Source organism: Onthophagus taurus, chromosome 2 (assembly GCF_036711975.1).
Source record: "Onthophagus taurus isolate NC chromosome 2, IU_Otau_3.0, whole genome shotgun sequence".
Lineage (NCBI taxonomy): Eukaryota > Metazoa > Arthropoda > Insecta > Coleoptera > Scarabaeidae > Onthophagus > Onthophagus taurus.
In genome coordinates, this window is record NC_091967.1 from 18,942,955 (window position 1) to 18,967,903 (window position 24,949).

At 31.6% G+C, this 24,949-nt stretch overlaps 2 protein-coding genes across 5 annotated transcripts; one reads left to right on the plus strand and one right to left on the minus strand.

The window, feature by feature from the left end:
* Positions 1-24: 24 nt before the first annotated feature.
* LOC111424998 (retinol dehydrogenase 12-like) lies at positions 25-8,733 on the minus strand. Its single transcript, XM_023058747.2, has 5 exons — positions 5,486-8,733; positions 3,422-4,053; positions 3,230-3,371; positions 281-480; positions 25-237 (listed from the first exon to the last, which is right to left on the minus strand). The coding sequence occupies exons 1-5, from the start codon at positions 5,532-5,534 to the stop codon at positions 46-48; spliced, it is 1,215 nt and encodes a 404-aa protein (XP_022914515.2). The 5' UTR covers positions 5,535-8,733; the 3' UTR covers positions 25-45.
* LOC111424987 (IgGFc-binding protein-like) lies at positions 8,490-24,526 on the plus strand. Of its 4 annotated transcripts, none has more exons than XM_071194424.1 (40): positions 8,490-8,591; positions 8,661-8,859; positions 8,998-9,137; positions 10,919-11,069; positions 11,377-11,492; positions 11,554-11,713; positions 11,769-12,040; positions 12,096-12,257; positions 12,333-12,510; positions 12,571-12,947; positions 13,009-13,343; positions 13,402-13,552; positions 13,964-14,163; positions 14,249-14,432; positions 14,496-14,744; positions 14,796-15,174; positions 15,242-15,594; positions 15,675-15,852; positions 15,908-15,996; positions 16,944-17,163; positions 17,224-17,291; positions 17,341-17,675; positions 17,725-17,875; positions 17,933-18,111; positions 18,162-18,348; positions 18,403-18,651; positions 18,708-18,845; positions 20,767-21,007; positions 21,075-21,271; positions 21,330-21,491; positions 21,549-21,815; positions 21,869-22,088; positions 22,143-22,210; positions 22,269-22,603; positions 22,660-22,989; positions 23,062-23,245; positions 23,298-23,546; positions 23,698-23,835; positions 23,890-24,124; positions 24,187-24,526. In XM_071194424.1, exons 1-40 carry the CDS (start codon positions 8,514-8,516, stop codon positions 24,510-24,512), a joined length of 8,430 nt encoding a protein of 2,809 aa, XP_071050525.1. In that variant the 5' UTR covers positions 8,490-8,513; the 3' UTR covers positions 24,513-24,526. The 4 variants fall into 4 exon arrangements, with proteins under 4 accessions (XP_071050525.1, XP_071050526.1, XP_071050527.1 ...); XM_071194425.1 differs by having other exon boundaries at positions 21,549-21,809; XM_071194426.1 differs by lacking the exons at positions 23,298-23,546; positions 23,698-23,835; positions 23,890-24,124; positions 24,187-24,526 and having other exon boundaries at positions 23,097-23,174.
* The last annotated feature ends 423 nt before the right edge of the window (positions 24,527-24,949 follow it).

Here is a 24,949-nt window from a genome sequence, read left to right on the forward strand (position 1 = left end):
TAATTTTATTATTATGAGAAATTTATTGCGTTAATATCTTAATTATTAAATTTTTTCATTTTCCTGCAGTCCACACCATTTTTCACACATTTCCCAAAGTTTCTTTGCTATTTTCGGATCCTTAGCGTTTGAATACATCTCAACTTCACGACAGTTATCAAATAATCTTCCACTAACACCTTCTAAATCATCAGATAATGCAACATAAATCGATGTTTGAACACCTTCAAATGGGGTCTATAAAAAATTGTTTTTTTAAATCTATTTCAATTCTTAAAACCAAATACGAGCAAAAATCTCGAGCAAAATCTCTTATCGATTTAAAAGAAGATAAATCGAGATGTTTGAAGATCACGTTTTCATTTTTTGTTTCTTTTCGAATTTTGTAAATTGCCGCTTCAGTTTTCTCTTTATTTCTACAAGCTAATGTTACTTTACAACCTCTTTTTGCAAAATCTAATGCTGTCATGTAACCAATTCCTATAAATTATTAGCATTGTCAGTAATTCAAATAAACTGATAGGAGTATAGATCATGCAAAAACAACAAGTGTTCTTTCTTAAGTAGGTACAGTAGGCACATAAGAGTGGCTACTGTATGTTTTTGGCATACTTGCATGTTTTTATTTTAATAGTCTTACATTGAATGAACTTTTTCGTAATGTGGAAAACAGTGGCAAAAAAGGTTAGAATTGTATTAAGTAGATATAGCCATGATGCTACCAACATATCTATATGATTATTAATTAAAGTATCCTCTTTTTAAAGCAAAATGCCTGTTATGATCTACAATTTTTTCGAATTTTGCAATTTTCGCCGATTAAGTTTTAAAAATTCGTATAAAATTCAGTTCTTGGAATATGAAAAGTGAAAATCTCCCAAAGTGTTAATAAAAGTGTCTTCTTTTGAATGAACCAACCCGTTTTGAAAAATAGGTTTTAGTTTTTGAGAAAACAATATTTGAAGTTTTGATAAAATTTACGATGTTGCAATTTTCATCGATAATTTTCAAAATTCGCTATAAAATTAATTTCTTGAAGGATTCTTGTGGAAATATCACCAATTATTAATTAAAGTATCCTCTTTTTAATGCAACAAGCCGTTTTGAAAAATCGCTTTAAGTTTTTGAGAAATAAATTTTTGAAACGATCTACAATATTTTAGAATTTTGCAATTTTAGCCGATTAAGTTTTAAAAATTCGTATAAAATCCAGTTCTTGGAATATGAGTATGAAAATTTCCCAAAATGTTAATAAAAGTGTCTTCTTTCCAATGAACCAACCCGTTTTGAAAAATAGCTTTTAGTTTTTGAGAAAAAAATATTTGAAGTTTTGATAAAATTTACGATGTTGGGATTTTCATCGATAATTTTCAAAATTCGCTATAAAATTAATTTCTTGGAGAATCCTTGTGGAAATATCACCAATTATTAATTAAAGTATTCTCTTTTTAATGCAAAAAACCGTTTTGTAAAATCACTTTCAGTTCTTGAGAAATACATTTTTGAAACGATCTACAATATTTTCGAATTTTGCAATTTTAGCCGATTAAGTTTTAAAAATTCGTATAAAATCCATTTCTTGGAATATGAGTATGAAAATTTTCCAAAGTGTTAATAAGAGTGTCTTCTTTCCAATGAACCAACCCATTTTGAAAAATAACTTTTAGATCTTGAGAAAACAATATTTAAAGTTTTGATAAAATTTTCGATGTTGCAATTTACATCGATAATATTCAAAATTCGCTATAAAATTAATTTCTTGAAGGATCCTTGTGGAAATATCACCAATTATTAATTAAAGTGTCCTCTTTTTAATGCAACAAGCCGTTTTGAAAAATCGCTTTTAGTTTTTGAGAAATAAATTTTTGAAATGATCGACAATTTTTTGGAATTTTGCAATTTTCGCCGATTAAGTTTTAAAAATTCGTATAAAATCCAGTTCTTGGAATATGAGTATGAAAATTTTCCAAAGTGTTAATAAAAGTGTCCTCTTTCCAATGAACCAACCCATTTTAAAAAATAGCTTTTAGTTTTTGAGAAAACAATATTTGAAGTTTTGATAAAATTTTCGATGTTGCAATTTTCATCGATAATATTCAAAATTCGCTATAAAATTAATTTCTTGAAGGATCCTTGTGGAAATATCACCAATTATTAATTAAAGTGTCCTCTTTTTAATGCAACAAGCCGTTTTGAAAAATCGCTTTTAGTTCTTGAGAAATAAATTCTTGAAAAGATCGACAATTTTTTCAAATTTTGCAATTTTCGCCGATTATTAAGTTTTAAAAATTCGTATAAAATTCAGTTCTTGGAATATGAGTATGAAAATTTCCCAAAATGTTAATAAAGGTGTCTTCTTTCCAATAAACCAACCCGTTTTGAGAAATAACTTTTAGTTTTTGAGAAAAAAAAATCACTAATGATGATACATTCATGAAAAATAAAATAGTTAACATTCATTTAATTTTTTGCTAGTGAATAAGGAGTGAAGCAACTGGTATGACATTATTAAAAAGTGTTTTAAATTATAGTGCTAACAATATCTTTGCTTCAATAAGTATTTTTAAATGGTAAGAAAATCGTCAATTGAGTTATACGTACATATTAAATAATGCCGTCACATTTAATAGATTTGATTGCTTAATTTAATATAGGTGACTAAAATAAGAGGTTCACAGCTAGTCAGGAATGTTTGAGGAACTAATATTATTATGTGGAAATCACATCCAAAGATTGATTGTTGAGCAATATTTATAATAAAATCATTAGAATGATTACACTTAATCTTATCTTATTTGCACACATTTGTTACAAAATTCAAAATTTTTTTATTCTTCCATAATTCGTTGTAGAGTTATCAATTGCTGATACTTCCACAACGACTTTGGCAGAATAACGCTTTGGAAATATATAAAATAAACAGTTTTCTTTTTGTGAGTTAGTCTTACAATTAGATTAATTTATTGTTTGATTGCCACAAATTTTATAATAATTTTTGTATGAATAAATTTAAACTAAATCTTCTTACCTCTATACGTAACAATATAAATATAGATATATATATATATATACAAATACTTCTACCAGTAACAATAGCAGTTTTTTCAACAAGACATTTATAACATCCATTATGTCTAACACGAAGTTTTAATATCATTTTCAAAATAACAGCCAAAAATATTATTATATTAATTATATTATATTATATATTATTATATTAAATATTATATAAGTTTTTCAGCTATTTTCGGATTCTTAGCGTTCGAATACATTTCAATTTCACGACAATTATCGAACAATCTTCCACTGACACCTTCCAATTTATCGGATAACGCAACATAAATCGATGTTTGAGCACCTTCTAAAGGAGTCTATAAAAAAATTGATATTTCACAATTAAATTTCTTAAATTAAAACTTACTAAAAAATACAATTTGGACACAAATTGAAAAAATGTCTTCAAAAATGGAAATCTTATCAAAAAATCGGTATCAACAGCTCCTGGATGTAAAGTGTTGGTGACGACTTTCGTACCACTCAATCGTTTTGCTAATTCGATTGTAAATAAAATGTTACACAATTTCGTGCTTTTGTACATATAAAAGGTGGATTTAGCTTCTTTTGGGTGTTTATTTAAGTCGTTCAAATCGATTTTACCGGCTAAATGACCGGCTTTCGAAGCCACATTTACAATTCTACTTGACCCCGATTTCTTTAATTTATCCAAAAGTAAATGAGTAAGAAGAAACGGTCCGACGTGATTCGTTTGTAAAATTACTAGTAACCCATCGTCGGTAAATTTATTTTCAAAACCAATTCCACCAGCGTTATTTACCAAAATATCCAGTCTATCTTCGGTTTGATTAAAATCGCGAGCAAAATCTCTTATCGATTTAAAGGAAGATAAATCAAGATGTTTGAAGATCACGTTTTCATTTTTCGTTTCTTTTTTAATGTTGTAAATTGCTGCTTCAGCTCTTTCTTTACTTCTACAAGCTAATATCACCTTACAACCTCTTTTTGCAAAATCTAAAGCTGTCATATAACCAATTCCTAGAAATTATTTGTATTGTTAGTAATTAATAGAATTCATATTAAATAATCAAAAATAAAAATATACATAAAGTGGGGCAATCAAACTGCACTTTCATAGGAAACCTAACCGTACTACAGATACAAATTTCCATGCTTTATGATGTGGTCTTGATGGTTATATTCGTATCATTAGTGATCTCTTCAACTTGCAAAATGATTTGATTTTTAAATTTGGAGCGTAAACTTGGATGTACAACCACTTAATGATACTCACAGCTAAGTTACCTAAACCCTAGTGCCAGGACAGTATTTAACAAAGCTTTAAATATTAATTAATTGAAGCTCCTACTACAATAAACTGGTTTAGAAACTACTACAATGATGTCTCTTGCTTGGAGAAGTATTTAAGCTATATCTTTAAGGTGGTGATCAATGGCTGCCTGTAAGATGTGTGTTGTCGAGCTTCACATTAAACAACCTAATAAAGCAACTTAGTGTGGTCTATTTTATTTTTGACAAGATATAGATAGTTCTTCATATAATTACAAAATGATGTGTCAAACAATATCTCTCTTCTAACACAACATGCTATGCTACACTCAACTTGCCTACCAAGAAGTTAGCTTGGCATCAATACGTGGAAACTAAACCATATAAGTTTTGTGCCTTAGGATGCGGCTGGAAGGATGTGGAATCTGTTTTTCAAGATCGCTCTTTGGACTTACACGCCCATAATTGTCAGAATATTCACTTACGGAGAGTAGCCTGGTGGTAGACTTTGCTAACATTTTTGTAAAATCTGTGTAATTAAATCTAGTAATTAATTCCAAGATAAACTCAATCTATCTCAAACATAATTAGTAATATAGTACAAAATGTTCATAAATATAATAAACGTTCCAAGTCAAGTCCGTTACCTTTCCGAACCATTCCAAATAAAAATTCTTGTTTACTTGTGTGATATTGTGTTGTGAAACTCAAGGTCTACTACTCAATAAAGAAAAACTTGTTAATTTAAAATAATCATTTGGTTGGGTATTCCATTTACCAGTATTTTATAAAAAATGTAAACGATGAAAATTATAATCAATTTATTTTCTGTACTTTTTTACTGGTTTATTAGTCTTTAAATTCAGCTTAACATGTTTCGACTACACATGTTACGACTTCAGTTAACTTTACTTTACATTCTTTTTTTGTTAATTTTATGCTAACAATATTAAGGTTGTCTCGAGATCTTTAAATAAAGTATACCCGCTTGAGTCATCGATTAATGGTATTTAGATACTGTTTCAGTATATAAATAGGTTGTGATGTAATTGGCAGATCGATTATAACGCATATCTAATTTTTATAATACGTGAAAAAAGGTTTACATTTAATAATCGTTTGACTGTCACAACTTTGTTTATAATTTTTGTATGCATAAATTTAAAATAAATGTTCCTACCTGTATTAGAACCGGTAATAATAGCAGTTTTACCAACAAGACATAACATCCATTATGTCTAATACGAAGTTTTAAAATTATTTTTAAAATAACAGCCACAATAGTTATAATAAATAAGTAACAAAATAAACAGCTCATGTTTCTTTTTCAACGAAAACACAGCTCTTGTTAATAAGATAATTTGGAGTGAGCCCGATAAAAAAAAAAGTAGCACAGATAGATAAATATTTTCAAATTTGTAGTATAAAGTAGAGAGGGGGCGAAAAAATTGCTCGTATCTCTGAGTAGTAGCTAATGCGCTTGCGTGAATGATGTATACTGAAGATTGCCTCGATCTTATAGGTACTCCAGTGTGCAATCAATGATTTAAGTTTAATTGTTATCGTCATGGTGACAATTAGAAAATCGTTTTTGTTGTTATGACATTGCTAATTAAGTTATCTATCGTGGAACTTTTACAGCATAGTAATACAAATTAACATTTACTTGACCTATTTTATGTCTAAAACTAAGATATAGAGAAAGTTTGAATTTTTAAAAAATTCGATTTTGTTAAGGTGGAAACTATTAGACCAATTTAAGATCGGGATTTAGAACATTTACATATAGCAAAAAAAAACAAAAATCAAGACAATTGTGCCCAAAAAAAAAAGAAGCAAAATAGAAATAATTCAAATTTCAAATTATTAAACTGTTTACAATTTAATCTACACTCTAAAGTTCCTGCTAAAGACATTTGTAAGTTATATGATGAACTCATACATAAAATAAAAAGTGAATAAGAGTCAGAGAGAAGAAAGGTCATAGAAGTACAAATTAAATTGCATTTAGCTCCCGCAGAATAACCTAGGAGTCTTCTTAAAGACGACAGTAATGTAACGTTTAATTAAAGTTACATTTGCACTTTTGATTTGGAAAAATACAAAAGAAATTTTTACATACTTGTGTATACGTTACCAAATATACAGTTTTGGTATTTACTGCTTCAATGGTTCTAAGTAGTGACTATAAGTATGCTTGGAATGAGAGTGAAGGAGGCAGAGGTTTACAGGATTCTATCTTGAACACAGAAATACAGACAGCTTGTTCTTTACAATCTGAATGACCCAAACATTCAACACTGCTTCAACTCAACGATCGTCCACCATCAGTTTTTTTAGTTAGAATAATACATTGTCGGAGTGTCCCCCAAATGCCAGTTTTCCGGTCAAACAGATGCAGAGGTGTGTTAAGTCACATTTTTGCGAAATTAAACTGCACATTAACTGCCACTTTTTTTTTAATTATTGTAATTTGCCAAGTGAGGTACGTTAAGATTAAAAATCCCCAAGTGGGCATCGTGGCAGCTAATGGGTTAAGTTCATTACCTTAGGGTTAGAGTTTGTGACTTAACATACCTTACCTCTGAGGAGCTGATATGTAATATATACTTTAACTTAACTTGCAGATGGGGAAGATCGAGGTCCAAGTTTCTTGGATAGGAATTGTCGTGGTTCATTAGTTGCATCTTCGATAACGTTGATTAATTCGAGTATTAAAAATACAATAAAATTTGTAACAGTTTTGAAAAAGAGTCATACAAAAATGATACACTACCATTGAGTATTTGGACACCCATGCAAATGCTCTCCGCCGTTTAATGTGTATTAACAACATTGGTTTTATTCGCATGCAAGATGCCACGCAATACAGAGTTATCAGATTTCGTGAAAGGTGTAATCGTCGGGTATCACAGAAATAGAGCACTTACATCTATCAAGTTGAATTATTGAGTGATGATGTGAGTGACGATTAATATTTTGTAAAACATGTTTACAGTGGACCGTAGATCAGTGAAAACAGATACTCTGGTTCACCTCAATGTCAGCCTCGAGAACACCTCCTGTCCGAATGCACTGTGCGACCAGTACAATTCAGCGGAGGTGGGATTATGATGTGAGGATGTTTTATTTAGGACTTTTTTCTCAATTTATGGTAAGCTCAACGCCGACGCCTACTGCACAATTTTAGATAACAATGTGCTTCTTACGTTATGGCAATTTTAGGGAGTAAAGCTATGTTACTTTCAGGACATTAACGCCAGCTGTCATGTTGCAAGGTCCATTATCGATGGGTACGGTGCTAATGAAGTTACCTGAATGGACTGGCCTGCCCAGAGCCTTAATCTGAACAGCATCAAGAATCTCTGGGACAAATTGTATCGCTGATTTAAGGGGTGAAACAATCGACCAAAATCGATGAAAGAACTTAAGTGTCTTCTCCAAGCCGAGTAGAAGGAAATACTAGTACCCATTATATTAGGACTTATGAAGGCATGCCACGGAGGATTGAGGCTGTAATTGCCGCAGTTGCAAGCTCTAATGTACTGAATATGAGTTTTAATAGTTCGTTTTACGATAGTCACACTTATTCGCCAATCCATCATATTTACTTTCTGCACCTTTGAACTAGTGACGCTTGCTTCGAAACTAACTTATGTTGCCTATGTGTGTCAGGCTGCTCTTCGACGACATTGAATATATCATTCAAGCACAGAATTTTGCCATGATTCCCCGTATGCCAGTACCATATCCATAAGTTCTTCGTTAAAAAAAGTGTGCGCCATAATTTTTATAAATTTTAAATGTGACGACACAATGTAAATGTCAGAATGACACAACCGAACTTAAACAATTGTTTTCAAATTTGTAACTGTTTATCGCCATAGTAATTTCTATGTATTCTTAGTTTGAAAGTAAATTTCACGGATATTTAGGAAACTAAAAAACTTTTGTTACAATTTGCTACAAAAGAGTGTAACCGTTTAAAAACAGAACGAAAATGGCCTTACTCGTTTTACAAGTTTAGATCCTTAAAGTCTTTTACGGATTAAAGAAGCTTTAACCATACATGAGGGAATTTATTTGTACCATCAAAGTTCATTCCTCTTTGAAACCAGATTCCATCCCGTTTAATTCATGTTTCAGCCTTCCCACGATTACTACCTACATATAAAAGCTCGTTTTTCGCATAGACACCATTCCGCAAAATGATACCGAATGTTTATCTGTTCCTTGTAATTCTAATATTTTTTAGTGTTGAATCCCAATCTCAATGTAATCGAGATGTAAGTATTTTTTGAAAAATAAAGATTTAAAATTATTGAATATATTAATATATTTATTGTTGATTTTAGCCTACTACCAACTGTGTAGTTTATGATGGTTTGCACTTAAAAATCTTTGATGGATCACTTTTGAGTTATGATTCAAAGTGTGGGTACACTCTTGTTTCGATCAATTCAAAAGGAACTAATTTGGAAATAAATCTTCTTCAAAATGTACAAACTTTACAAGTAAAGTATGCCGAGCATGTCTACGATGTTAAAATTACAGGTAATCAATAAGATTTTTAATCAAAAACAATTGATCTCAACATGACACAAATTTATAATTTAAACCTCAATTTGTGTCACGTTAAGTTAGTAAATTATAAAAGAATTTCAGAAACTAAAATTGCTATTAATTTTTTAGGTGCAGCAATTGAAGTTAAAATAGATGGAAATGTACAAAGTATTCCTCATGATTTGTCTGGAGTGTCCATTAGTAAACCAGGAGCTATGGTTGTTGTGGAAATTAAAGATTTGGGATTAAAAATACGATACGATGGAAGGGTAATAATATTTTTTATGACATAGTACATTTTAGTATATTTTTCAACATAGTTAGATTTGTAAATTAGTTGTGCCATAAAATTATTGTGTCCCAATAGTGAGTGCTTCAAGAACATTGTTGTTTTTCGCCAATATCAGATTCCTTATTTTCAAACTTGTGTTGTACTACTTTTCTTATTATTGATTAAACTGTGCTGCTCTTTTTGCTACTACATTAAGTTTTTCTCTAGATTTTCAAAGGTGTCGGAATATAATGTCACATAAAATTTTTTCTGAACGGTTCAAGTTGTATATGCCGACGTGGGTCAAGAACCAGATGTGTTATAATCTTCACAATTGTACTTTGTTATTATAGTGGATATGTGTTAGTATTTTAGGCTAAACTAATTTTTCTTAGTCCAAACCAGTTTGTTCAACACGTGTTGAGTTCAACTAGTTTATATTAGGAAAAACTAGATTGCCAAAGTGGAAAATGTTTTGGAAATGTTTGACTGAAGGCACTACTTCCGAAAATACCTTCCCAGATTCTCTTGGTCGACTATCGGGATTTCCTCTGATTCTTCGAACGATCTACATCTTATTGCAAAAGTTTAGGCATTGGCGTAGCCGTGCTTTTTAAATGTTTTTTATGACATATCTGCGATATATATTATTATGACTTAATATGCCAAATCGCTCTTGAGGTTTGTTGGTGAACTCACATAGGACTCCATGACAAGGACTTGGAATGTTCTGTTATTCATATTATTTAGCAGGCGAGCTGTTAATTTAAAATTTTCAATAAAATGTTGTAGGCAGACGTCAGATCAATGATTGCAGCCGAAGTTTAGAGCTTTCATTGGAATCCCGACTCAATTTAAATTGACGCAGCTTCGTTTTGGCCTAAAAGCTGCCAAATACTTTCTAAAGTTGCGTAAATACCTTATAAATTATCAATAACAAATACTTACTATCGTGGATGATTAATATAGTAGTCCATCGCTACTTAAATACTTCTATGTACCTAACAAATGTTTTTTTTACTCGTCAACCTTGTAGTCAAGCAACGTTCAATGTGTTAAAAGGAAAAAATGCAACGTGTTCTCCGTTTCTAACCTGTCGATCGTACATAACCAGTTTTTGAAGTGTCTGGTAGTCTCGAGATGTGTTGCCCGAAAGGTCACCGTCCTGTTTCTCCTTCATTTCTTTTATACTATTTACATAATGTTCTGCTGCTTATCTGTAATGGAGCAGAGTGCGTCGACTTTGTAGGATACAACAACGCCTTTACACCTGTTCCACAATCTCCTCAGATCTGTCCTTTTCATTTTAAGCTTTTCATTCCGAAATATGTACGTTATAAGCGTTTGCCTGTGGAAAAAGAAACTTTATACGACGTCAAGTTCGCACTTTTTATGTAATATTTTGTTCTATCAATTTGTAATTACGCGTTGAAACACAGATGATATGAGTGAAATTGTTTCAGTTTTCAGTCGTAATATTATGTTCATAATAAATAGTTGACATGAGCATATCTTAACCACATATACTAATAAATAGAATTATTTGTCAACTGCGCAAAAATGTAATCTAGATTGCACATCAGATTTTCACAAAGTGATATAATGTTGTACATTTAACACGTTTTAATCCACATAAAAAAAGCGATAGGTAACTTTACTTTTGGCAACATTGTTCTTAACATTGCTTTAAGCTTTTTTCCGCCACATTCATGACCTTGACCTCATTGCAAATCGATACTTTACATTTCCTTAAATTGACGCAAAAATTTTTATTTGCAGACTGCAGAAGTTATTCAACGGAATCAATTTAATGATCGTGCAATGTTGGGAATGTGCGGAAATAATGATGGATGCAGTGGAAATGATATGGTAATGAAGAATGGTGGAATTGCTGGAAATAATCTTCAATTTGCTGATAGCTGGAGTATAGGTAAGACTTTTTGTTGTTAATCAACAAATCTATAACTACATACAACCATCAAAAAAATTATTAAAATAGTTACGACAAAATTCGAATCATTTTCGTCTCATTGCAACGGTATTTTAAACTGCATCATTAGCTTATTCGGAAGTAAAAACGATCATATCTTAAGTAATCATTAATTTAGAAATAGTCAAGAATTCAACAGTTGTTTTTCTCAATTTATTTTTATTCTTGATATCACTTTGGTTGAATTCTTGATTTCTACACGCATATACAATTTTTATTGTTTCTTCTTTTCTAATTTATGTTTCAGGTGGATGTAGATCTGGAAATTATCTTAATAGTTGTGGAACTAATCGTCATTTTTACACACAAGCCCAAAATTTTTGTAATGATCTATTTAACGATCAGAAATTTACAAAATGCAGTGTAATATATTAATTTCAAATTTGTGATATCAAAAATTATTTTTATTGTGATTATTTTTTAGGCATTCAACTCCCAATTTATGAATATTTGTACATCAAATTATTGTAATTGTAAATTGGCAAATAGAAATGATTGCATGTGTGATATGCTGGACGTCTACGCTAGAACCTGTCAAATTAAAACCAACGATATTATTAGTTGGAGAAATTCAACACTTTGTCGTAAGTTGTTCTTTTTTTCTTTTCAAGTAGTGCAATCATAATAATTATTTTATAGCAATTAACTGTAGAAATCAAGAACAACAATACATGACTTGCGCTCCTAATAAACGGCAATTATCGTGCAATGAAATAGAAACAGATACTTCAAATTTGGATTGCGAGGAAGGCTGTTATTGTCCTAAGGGATTACGTTTACAGGAGGATAGATGCCTATTTGTCGAAGAGTGTGATTGTTACTACAACAACGTAGCATACAAATCTGGAACATCAATAGCTCAAGAATGCAATATGTGCACTTGTAGAAAAGGACAATGGATGTGTACAACTGTAACCAGCAAGTTGTTTGAATGTGGTACAGTTTTTAGCAAAGTTTTATTTTTAGAAAACCTGTCAAGTTGAAGCCAGTTGCTATGCTGATCCACATTACACGACTTTTGATGGTAAAAAATACGACTTTATGGGAAAATGTATGTATTATGTGGTGCGAGGAAATGGATTTGATGTTATTTGCGATCATTATATTATATGGAATGGAGCATTTGTTGTAAGTATATCATCTTTTTCAATAAATTGTAGTAAACTCGATTATGCTAACAAAATAATTTATTCTTTTATGTAGAAAGATGAAAAATCATCTATACCATCATATTGCGCAAAAGTTATTGTACAACTAAGAGACCACATCATTGAATTGGAACAGGGTCGCAAACTAAAATTAAATGGCTTCAGACTTGAACGATTACCTTTTAATTCTCCATTATTCCGAATTACCGAACCGAGTAGTCAATTAGTCTCAGGTATTAAATTTTATACTTTTTATATCAAAATTAATTTTAATAATTAATTTTCAATTTTAGTTTCATTAAGAAATAACGTTGATGTTAATTTTAATGGTGATTCTTGGCTCATCGTTAAAATACCTACCACAATGATAGGAAGAGTGAGCGGATTATTTGGAACTTACACAAAATCGCAAGCTGATGATTTCCTAATGGCTAATGGTTCTCTTACGACTGATCCGAATTTGTTTGGCCATTCTTGGAAAGTCCCCGGAAGCTGTGCAAATGAATATACAGGACCAGTATATCATCCATGTAGCATAAATCCAGAAAATCGCGAGAAAGCTGAACAAGCTTGTGCTCCATTAAAAAGTAATCTATTCGCAGATTGTCTTGAAGATATTGAGACAAATTACGAAAATTGCGTTTATGATGGCTGCGAATGCGTCGATAAAGTAATCATTTTAATTTAATTAACTTAATCTTATATATCTTACATTTACCATAAAATTATAGATAAAAACTTGCGTTTGCAATTTCTACGCGTTACAAGCAGCGAAATGTGCTGCGAAAGGCAAACCGGTGGATTGGCGAAAAACAATCACTCAATGCCAAGTTCAATGTCCCGCAGGGCAAACGTACCAAACATGTGAGAATTCTTGCACTCGCACCTGCGATGATATTAGCACCAATTCACCATGCGAGTCGTCTTGCCTTGAAGGTTGTAATTGTCCAGAAGGACAAACATTAAATGAAAAAAATCAATGCATTCCAATTAATAAGTGTACTTGTCTTTGGAAAGATGGAAGATACAATCCTGAAACGACCTTTATAAACGGCGAAAATAAATGGTAATTCATTATCAGAAATTTCATTCAAAATATTTTTGTAAATATGAAACTTTTTTAGCACTTGCTCTAATGCTAAATGGAATATAACAACTACTACTGCAGATGATAAATTGAAATACCCGGACTTAAAGGACCTAAAGAAACGATGCAATGCGGATGATTTTATGACTTATACAGGCTGTAAACGAGTGAAAAGTGTGATTTGCCTGGTAATAACAAATTTAATTGCTTTCTAAATCCGAAAATATGTGCAAGAAAAAAGAGTGCACTTAAACTAAATTAGTTTTGATGCTATAACAGTTCGTGATGTTTAGTTTTTTTCAATTTTCTTGGTTACTGAGTATTGTCCGGGAGCTGAATGGGCTCAACGTTTGTATATCACAGCAGTATATTTTCATGCTTCACTCCGATATGTTGAGTTACTTGGCAGACCCGTTTCATTACGAGTTTCATTTTTGAATTTCATACTCTGCCATTCCGCGCTCTGCTCAATAATTATGTGGAGTGAATTGATAAGATGGATATTGACTTTCATCACTCCATGTAATAAATGTAAATAATAGCATATTTTCGGACATAAATAAATTTCAGAGTTTACTAATTTAATAATTATTTTTAAGTTGCATAAATTATTTAATATATGGAAACATCTCAATGAGGATTCAAATTATAATAATTGTCAAAGTGGATGTCAATGTTCCGAAGGATTTGTTTTTGATGAAGAATTAAATACTTGTGTTAGACGCGAAGATTGTCCGTGCATGTATAAAGGAATTAGTTATGCGGATAAAACAACAAGAAATGATAGAAATCAAACCTGGTAAGGATTTGTTATAATTTATTCCTTTTTACAAAGCTTTAATTAGATCTACTATTTCTAATAATTTACCTAATCTTTATTTTAGTGTTTGCAAAGATGGATTTTGGGCTTGTAATCCATCAGCAGATCATTGGGAAAAATGTAGCATTTGGAATAACGTTCATATAAGAACTTTTGATGCAACAGTATATTCTTTTAAAGGAAACTGCGAATATACACTTTTCGAACATTCACTTCCAACTGGTGGAGTATTTAGAGTAACAGTAACGGTATGTTAATTTATCTTATAGTAATCTTAAATAATACTACTATTACTATCATACCGATTTTAGACGGCACAATGTAATGTTGGTTCATGTATTAAGAGTGCTAAAATTTATTACAAAGATACAACGGGTCGTGAAGATATTGTAACATTTGTAGTTGGTCAAGAATTCGTTCCACCTGGTTTGTTAGCGAGTCTTGTTATTACAGATTTAGATCTTTCTGTTATGGTTGATGTTATTGGAATGGGAATAAGAGTTGTTTGGAATAAAGGAGGTTGGTTACATGTACATGTTTCTAGAGTTTGGGTTACATGGGTATGTATAATTCACTTTCTTTTTCACAATAAATAAAAATAAACATTTCAGAATCATGTTGGGTTATGTGGAAAATACGATGATAATCCCAATAATGATTTGACAACTCCAAACAATCAGAATGATGTTACGGAGTTGGTTGATTATTATAGAGTTGATAAATCATGTCCTGGTTGTACTCAATTGAAAGAAGTAAATTTAATGCCTATAGAAAACCCATGCGAAATTTTATATAGTAATGTTTTTAAAACATGTCGGTTCCTAACACCCGTTAATGAGTACTATAATAGATGCTTAATTGATGCTAGTTTACAATTACTTATACCAGAAAATCAACGTTATAATTATTATTGTCAAACATTATCGGCCTACGCCCAAGAATGTAATGATGTTGATGAACCCATCGAGTGGAGAACAAACGATATTTGTCGTGAGTTAATTGATTTATTATTTTTATATATTATATTAATTTATAATTAAATAATGTTCTGATTTAGCGTATAACTGTAAACCTAACAAAGCGTATTATCCATGTGAAACACCTTGTCCCAAGGATACTTGCGAAAAAGATAATAATTGTCCAGATAGATTATGTTCAGAAGCTTGCAATGTTTCACCTTGCCCATTTAATTCAATTTATAAAGACTCGACATACACACAATGCGTACCTAAAGATCAATGTGGATCTCAGGTAACTGCAACAGTAGAAGGCCATTGTATGGGTGATCCCCACTGTACCACTTTTGATGGTAAATATTACGATTTCATGGGGAAATGTATGTATTATTTAGTCCGTGGAAATGGATTTGATGTTATATGCGATACTTATATATGGAACGGAGCGTATATTGTGCGTAAAATATCTTTTTAAAATAAATAAGATTTTAATTAATTTCATTTGTAATAAATACATTGCTTAATTAATTACAGAAAGATGTTAAATCAACGGCACCGTCATTTTGCGCAAAAGTTTTTATAATAACTCAAGGACATAATATTGAATTAGAACAAAAACTTAATGTTGCAGTAGATGGTCAAAAACTTGATTGGTTACCTTACATAACTCAAGATTTCAGTGTTATTCAAACGAGCAGCGAACAAATAACTGGTATATTTATGATATTATTTATATTTTTCTATTTAGCTATCTTTTCTTTTTTTAGTTTCCTTGAAAAATTCCGTTGTGGTTCTTTGGAATGGCAACTCATATGTTATTGTTCGGATTCCTGTAACTATGATAGGGCAAGTAAAGGTAATTAAAAACAAATCGATTTATAAAGAATTTTCAATATTAACTGTTAATATGCATTGAAAGCTGCTGTTAAGGTGTATTTTCTAATCCCTAGTATGTTTATGAATTTTGTTAACTGCCACTTAAAGTTTCTCCACAGTTTTCACTTGAGTTGAATCTTTTACCATAATAACTATATTATCAGCGAAAGTTGCATGTACTTTTGAATTTGGAACATCTATGGTATACAGTAGATAAAGGAATGGTCCTAAGACACTGCCTTGTAGAACTTCAATCAAGATTGGTTTGAATGTTAAGCATCCCCCTTCATGTGATAGTCTATACTTTCTAGCAGAAAGATATGCTTTCATTAGTTGATTGTACACCCTATCAAACACCTTAAAAACATTCAGAAAAACTGCAGCACAATATTTTAGCCACAACCAATCGTCTGAGTAGTCTCTTAATAACGGTTGTTGTTCAATACTCTTGATCTATTATAGAATGGCGATTACAAAATCCAAACTGTAAAGCTGGTAATCTTTCTTACAATTTGCAAATGGCAGGTAACAGCAAGATATACTTGTATGATCAAATTTGCTCAGCTGGTTTGTCAGTTTTTTGAGCATAATCATCTGTGCTATCTTAAAACATTGCAAGCATACTTCAGTCTCAAGCAAGCATTAAAAAAGTATACCAACATGATGATTGCATTTCTTCTCTATGAGGTGAAATTTCGTCAATTCCAGGATCTTATTAGGATGAGTGTTGTTATCGATATCCAGGGCAACTTCCATTGGTGAAACCAGCTTAGAGTTATTTTTGATTTATCATTTTGTTAAAATATACTTCAGCTAATCGTCGAGTTTTTCACCAGTAGTATACATATCGTCATAAACTTATTTTAAGCAAATTTTTTCCAAAAGTCTTCATTTTAGTATAAAGAGCTGAAATCTTGCTGTATCTAGGGTCTTTTGGGAACATACACTAAAACTCAAGATGACGATTTCTTAATGCCAAATGATATAGTTACAAATGATCCAAATATCTTTGGAAATTCTTGGAAAGTACCAGGTAGTTGCGAAGGTGAATACACAGGGCCAGTGCATCATCCGTGTAGCATCAATCCAGATAAAAAAGTTCAAGCAGAAAGTGGTTGTGCAGCACTTAAAAGTAACTTATTCGCAAGTATGTATTTTATTAGAAAATTCTTTTACAAAATTCATATAAAACTGATTATAATTTTAGATTGTCTCGAAAATGTAAACGAAGTTTATGAAAACTGTCTATACGATAGCTGCCAATGCACAAATGAAGTATGTTAAAATTACAATTAATTTAATCCAACTCAATTTCTTTTTGTAGCAATCTACTTGTGTTTGTGAATTTTATTCATCTCAAGGAAATAAATGTGCGGCTAAAGGAAAATACGTCGATTGGCGTAAAAATGTAACCGAATGTTCCATTAAGTGTCCATCCGACCAAAGTTATCAAGTGTGTGGAAATTCTTGTACTCGTAGCTGTGAAGATATAGCAGCAAATCCAACTTGCCAACGTCAATGTGTCGATGGTTGTAATTGTCCAAATGGTCAAACTTTAGACGGAAATAATCGGTGTATCCCTATAAGTAGCTGTCCATGTAAGTGGGGGAACGAAAGATATTCTCCAGGTTTTTCATTTATAAATGGCCATGATAAATGGTAAAAATAAATTAATATTAAATTCACGTTTTGATTCGATTTATTTTAGGACTTGTACTGAGGCGACATGGATTATCATTACAGCTACTTCTGAGGATAAGAGGAAACATCCCACAACAGATAACTTAAAAACGATATGTGACGCAGACAATTTTTATGTATACTCTGAATGTAAACGAGTGAATGTTGTAACATGCCAGGTATAAAAGTTATTTTATTTTATTAATACATTTTTTCTAATACAATATTTACTTTAGAATAAACACCTTAACAGTAAACCAAATTATGATAACTGTGAAAGCGGTTGTCAATGTATGGAAGGTTATGTACTTGATACAGAATCCAATCAATGCGTTAAACCAAGTGATTGTCCGTGTTTGCACAACGGAGTTAGTTACCCTGAAAATTTTGAACGCAATGGAAGACAAAAAACATGGTAAGATTAAAAAAAGGAAATTTCTTTAGTGTAATTTTTATTTTAATTAGTGTTTGCAAAAATGGTACATGGGATTGTAATACACTATCAGAGTACTGGGAAAAATGTAGTGTTTGGAGCAATGTTCATGTAAGAACTTTCGACGAATTAGTTTACTCTTTCAAAGGAAACTGTGAATACACATTATTTGAGAGTTCACTCAATGAATCATCTGTATTAGTTAGGGTTACATTAAAAGTATGTTGCAATATTCATTATTTAAACAGTTAATAATTTTATTTTTCGAAATAGACAGTGGAGTGTTCTTCTGGATCTTGCATTAAAAACGTTAAAATTTATTGTGAAGATGTGAATGGCAATCAAGACCACGTTGTTTTTACAACTGGAGAAACTTTCGTGCGACCTAACCAATTAAATCATTTAGTAATAACAGATTTAGATCTTTCAATAATGGTTGATGTCATTAAGATGGGCGTTAGACTTGTTTGGAATAAAGGAGGTTGGGTACATATTCATATTTCAAGAATTTGGACTACAATGGTAAGATGAGAAAAAAAATTTAATTAATACTAAAATAATACTTTATCTTACTTTAGAAACAAGTTGGTTTATGTGGAACATATGATAATAATCCAAACAATGATTTAGATACTCCAAATTTTAAAAAAAGTGTTAAAGAAGCTGTGGATTATTATCGACTTGATAAAACATGTGCCGAAAGCAGTGAACTGTTGGTAACAAACATACTGATGTTTCCCACATTTATATTTTCTTATTTTGAAACCACTCCTCCTTACCTTTAATGTTACTTCTCAAACACCTTGGATAAGCCCTAGAGAAACATGTTAATTAGCCCAAACTAATTTCTCTTATAACATGACTTCAATTGCCATTGGATTTCTAATGTTGAATAAAAACTAAATATATAATAATCCGCATGAAAACATTTTTTGAAATGTTATAAACTGTATAACTGGTATGTCACATAATATTCACCATATTATACTGCCAACAGAAAAGTACATATTGATGACAGAATACAAGATACGGATAAATGATGTTTGCAGAAAATTATATACTGCTTGCAGAAGACTTCCTTCTGGTTGCGGAGGAGACACTATTGGTAAAAGACTGAATACTGCGGACAGAAACCTAGATACTGTTAATTTGTAGACTAGAAATTGTGATTACAGGATATTGTATTAATTAGGACTTTAAGATTATTTCTTTAGATGAAGAACCTTTAGAGATGCGATGTCAATAAGATCTAATATGTATTAGTTTATCATCATTTCTAATAGATATCTACGCACAGAGCTCTTCTTTTTCGCACTCACTACATCAATTTCGCATTCTTAGTCGACGGTAAAGTTTAGTATTATCAAACAGCTATTGCATCTGTGTGTTGCGGTGTCTTGTGCCTCCAGGCAACCCGTTTAATTTATTTTTAGACCGAAGGAATCTTTATGTCTTTATGTAGATCCGCGTTTCGTATGTACGATCATCCGAAGTACTTTATTTTGCCACCTCGGGATTTTGTCTCTTTTGAGTAGGCATCTTAAAGTAACGCCCCAGGAACTAATACAGTTATCGTATTCTGAAGCAGAGTTCTTCGCATTTTTTCTTCACGTCCTACTTCCATTTGCGCCTTGAGTCTAAAGTCATGCCCCTTAAGAGCGCCATTTATGCGCACTGGAGCTGCTTCATCTATTTTACAATACGTAACATTTACAAGGGAAAACTTCAGCTCATTAACTTTGACTTTCCATTTTTGTGTTCATTATTGGACTATTAAATTAGCTTTCTGTAACTTATCAGTTGCATGCAAATGTCGCTATAGTTGCATCGTCATTTCTGGGTAAAAATCGCCCAGTTAAGTACGATTCCAAGACTTAGACATATTGTGTGCCAAACCTTATGAAAAGTCTAAGATACATTAAAGAAAGTCGCTGAATTCAAACTGGTAGTCCAAAATTATTATGAGGAGTCTTGGTACGCCCATTTCATCTAGGATGTGTTAAAGTAATGATAAATTCTCTGACCTTTTCTATGATTTGTCTTATGTTCAATATTTGTTGTCGCGTTCCACTTGACATAAAGCCAAGCAAGCTTGCTCCTGTGGTATTTGTGACAATATGTAGGGATTTAGGCGTTTTGCTATTATTTAGACATTACTTTGCGAAATGTTGGCAATTGTTCGATAATTGTGACATACTTTTCCGAAACCATCTAGTACTCATGGTATCCACCCTGATCTCAAATCACTTGATATATTCTGTGCATAGCATCGATTCCCGGGTTTCGTATTATCATTTCGGCTACGACGTTATCTTCTCCTGGCGATTTGGTTGATTTTTGATCTCTCTATATAGTGCTGCGTGTTTCATTTTACAACCCTGGATTTATATTTGCTTCAGTTAACGCCTTTTTTGTTTTGATCAAGTCAGCGGTGTGTTTGTGATCGGGTTAATTTCGGCTATTTCTTCATTAGTTTTTGACTTAGTTTTCTAAGTTTTTAGTAAAAACACCTTCATTTATTTTCCTCCCTCATCATCAACCCTTTCATTCCCCTCCTTTAATAACTCTCCCAAAGTTATTAAACAACTATCACCTCTTCAATAATAGATACCAACGATTAAGAAATAAAATTTTTAGAACGTAAATATTTTGGTTCCTGAAAACACCTGCGATATTTTATTCAGTCAAGCATTCAAAAACTGTCGTCTTATAAAACCAGTTGATGAATATTACAGAAGATGTCTAATTGACGCCAATACACAATTATTAAAACCTGAAAATGAAAGAACTAATTATTATTGCCAAACATTATCTGCGTATGCTCAAGAATGCAATGATATTAAGCAACCTGTAAAGTGGAGAACGAATCGAATTTGTCGTAAGTGCTTTTTCTACTTAAAGCAATTAAATAAGCATTGTTTATTTAAATACGTTATCGGTTTTAGCGTATGGTTGTAAAACTAATACGGTGTATTATCCATGTGAAACTCCTTGTCCAAAAGACACTTGCCAAAGTAATGTTTATTGCCCAAATAAAGTTTGCTCGGAAGCATGTAATGTCGCATCATGTCCACTTAACACGATTTATAAAGATTCTACTTACAAGCAATGTGTAAAAAGACGCAAATGTGATAGTGTTATCGTACGTCAACCTTTTCTTTTTAATTTAAAATTTTTAATTTATTATTTTTTAATTTTAGAACATTCCTACAGTGGAGGGACATTGTGTAGGCAATCCACATTGTATGACTTTCGATGGTAAAAAATTTGACTTTATGGGAAAATGTACTTATTATTTAGTAAGAGGTAATGATTTTGATATAATGTGTGATCATTACATATGGAAGAATGGAGCATACGTTGTAAGTACATTTTTTAAAACTATATTGTTAAACTTTCAACATGATCTGAATTTGCAGAAAGATTATAAATCAAAAGCACCATCTTATTGTGCAAAAGTAATAATCCATTCTGGAGGTAACATCATCGAATTAGAACAGAAACATAATGTTAAAGTTAATGGCCATACGATTGGTTTTCGTCCTTATATTAATTCGGAATTCCGCATTAATCAACCGAGTAGTGAATTAACCACCGTTTTATTAAATGATCACGTCACTGTAACATGGAATGGCAAATCTCGCGTTACAGTTAGCATTCCTACCACAATGATAGGAAAAGTAAATGTAATATTTATTTTAATTTGTTATTATCAAAATAAGCATTATTTTTATCGTAGGGATTACTTGGTACATTTACTAAGTCTCAAGATGATGATTTCTTAATGCCTAACGGTGTCATAACAAAGGATTCAACGGAATTTGGAAATTCCTGGAAAGTTCCTGGTAGTTGCAAACATGAGTATACTGGACCAGTTGAACATCCTTGCGTAGCTAATCCAAATAGAAAAGCTAAAGCTGAAGAAAGCTGTGCTGCGCTAAAAAGTGATTTATTCAAAGGTAATAAACCTATAATATATTTTGAGAAATCTATTAAAAATTAATTATTAATAGGGTGTCTTGATGGTGTAAATAGCGTTTATGATGATTGCCTTTATGACGCTTGCCAATGCACAGATGAAGTAAGTTAATTTTAGAATTACATTCAATTTTAATTTAACCCAATTCTATGTAATGCAGCAAAAAACTTGTGTTTGTGAATTCTACTCCATTCAAAGTGATAAATGTGCAGCAAAAGGAATTAACGTAGATTGGCGCAACAAAATCGCACAATGCGCAATTCAATGTCCAGCTGGGCAAACTTACCAAGTTTGTGCAAATCCTTGTACTCGAACATGTGAAGATGTCTCCACCAGCCTAACATGTAAACGGATCTGTGTTGATGGATGTAGTTGTCCTGAAGGGCATACGTTAAATAGTATTAACCAGTGTGTTCCAATTCATACATGTCCGTGTATATGGGAAAATAAACGATATCCACCAGATTTTACGTTTATACATGATGATAAAGTAAAGTAAGTATTATTGATTTCAATAAATAATAATTTAATAAGAAAACGTTGTTACTTAGGGTATGCGAAAATGCGATGTGGAATGTGACCACAGCTACCCCAGACGATAAAAGCATATATAAAACTACCGACGAACTCTACAACAAATGTAGCCCTTATGATAACCTTAGATACACTGGTTGCAAACGTGTCAACCCCGTAACATGTCGAAACAAGCATCTTAACGAGAAACCAAATTATGAAAATTGTCACAGTGGTTGTCAATGTGTAGAGATGTTGGTATACGATGCAGAAGAAAAGAATTGTATTTATCCGGAATTTTGTCCTTGTTTGTATAAAGGAATCAGTTTTCCAGATAAAACGGAACGACATGAGAGAAATCAAAAATGGTAAATAATTTATTAAAAATATTATTTTTTTTTGTTCGAACGTTCCTTTTATTTTTAAATCGTTACTTTAAGTACTTGTCGAGGTGAATATTGGACTTGCTCCCCAGATGCCGACCACTGGGAGAAATGTTCCGTTTGGAATAACATACACGTCAGAACTTTTGACGAACTAATTTATTCCTTTAAAGGAATTTGTGAGTACACGTTATTAGAGCACTCATCTTTAACTTATGGAGTATTAAGGGTCACACTTACGGTATGTTGCTTTTTATACAACAACTTAATAAATTAATATTTATACTTTTTAGACTGCGCAGTGTAATGTTGGATCGTGTATTAAAAGTGTCAAAGTTTATATTCGTGATTCAAAAGACAACGAAGATAATGTCATCTTGGTAACTGGCGAAAAATTTATACCGCCAAATAAATTAAAGAATTTAGTTATAACAAATATGGAACTTTCGATTATGGTTGATGTAATTGGAATGGGTGTTAGAGTTGTATGGAATAGAAGTGGTTGGGTTCATATTCATGTTTCGAGATCTTGGACAGCACGGGTAAATTTTACTAGTTTGCAAATTAAGTAGTTAGTACGTGTAAATTGATCTATATTCAATAATTTAGGCAATTATGCCTATCATATTTTGGCACTCAAAATACTGATTTGTATTGTTTATTTAATTTTTAAATTAAAACATTTAATTTTAGAATCATCTCGGTTTATGTGGTAAATACGATGATAATCCAAAAAATGATCTCGACACTCCAGCAAGCGTTAATGATGTTGCTGAACTCGTAGATTATTACCGTGTTGATAAAACATGCCCAAGAAGTTCCGAAATTGAGGTAAATCAATTTAATATAATTACTGTTATAATTTAACAACATTTTTTTTTGTAGAAAGCAATCATGATAGACAAATTCTGCGATATCTTATACAGCGAAAAATTTGAAACATGTCGATTACTAACACCTGTTGAAGAATATTATAACAGATGTTTAATAAACGCAAATTTACAACTTTCATTACCCGAAAATCAACGAACTAATTATTATTGTCAAACATTGTCTGCTTACGCTCAAGAATGTAACGACGTTGGACAGCCTGTTAATTGGAGAACAAACACGATTTGTCGTAAGTTTAAATTACAAATTTACATTGAATTAAGAGGACTAATTCTAATATTAATCATTTAGCTTATCAATGTCACAACGATAATGCTTATTACTCCTGTGATACACCGTGTCCAATAGAAACTTGTCAGAAGAGTGTTAAATGTGCAGATAAAGTATGTGCAGAAGCTTGTAACTCAAAACGATGTCCGCCAAGCCTGATTTATAAAGATTCCACATACAAAGAATGCATATCAAAAAATGAATGTCAAGGAAGAGATTGTCTCAGCGGGTGTACTTGTCATGCACCTAACAACAACAGATCGTATAATATCGATCTGTACGCTGGATGTAAAGACGGAAAATGTTCATGGTCTCAATTAATTTTTAATATTTACTTAAATAAATAATTCTTAATTCTAAACATCGCTTCATTTTATTTCTTTTTGGCATAATCTGTAAAGTTTTTTCATACATTGTGACGACTTATGAACACAAAGAAAAGAACAATACAGTCGATTAGCAATTTAATAACTAAAGCAGGTCCTCGGCCGGCCCAGTGAAGACGGGTAGGGTTATTTATAAGGCGCCACACAGTTAACCCTGCGTTGTCCACGAACTGTGACGTGAGGTGGTAAAGTGATGCAATCGACACAAGTGGACACAAACACAAAAAAAAAATAATAAATAGTTCGAGATATTTTAAGTTGCAAAAAATATTTATTCGGTAAAAATAAAAAATATAATAAGGTAAATAAAAAAATATTATTGTGATATACGCAGTGATGGGCACTGGGTAAATACCTCACGGGTAGGTATTTATAAAATGGGTATTTATTCGGGTATT

Excerpts from the sequence above, each read along its gene's own strand:
- LOC111424998 (XM_023058747.2), bottom strand. The coding sequence starts at position 5,534 with ATGTTATGTCTTGTTGGTAAAACTGCTATTATTACCGGTTCTAATACA. Across the intron at positions 3,372-3,421 it reads TGTCCAAATTGTATTTTTTA|ACTCCTTTAGAAGGTGCTCA; the intron begins GTAAGTTTTAAT and ends ATTTTTTTATAG. Across the intron at positions 238-280 it reads GAGATTTTTGCTCGTATTTG|ACCCCATTTGAAGGTGTTCA; the intron begins GTTTTAAGAATT and ends AATTTTTTATAG.
- LOC111424987 (XM_071194424.1), top strand. The coding sequence starts at position 8,514 with ATGATACCGAATGTTTATCTGTTCCTTGTAATTCTAATATTTTTTAGT. Across the intron at positions 9,138-10,918 it reads AAATACGATACGATGGAAGG|ACTGCAGAAGTTATTCAACG; the intron begins GTAATAATATTT and ends TTTTATTTGCAG. Across the intron at positions 15,997-16,943 it reads CTATGATAGGGCAAGTAAAG|GGTCTTTTGGGAACATACAC; the intron begins GTAATTAAAAAC and ends TGCTGTATCTAG.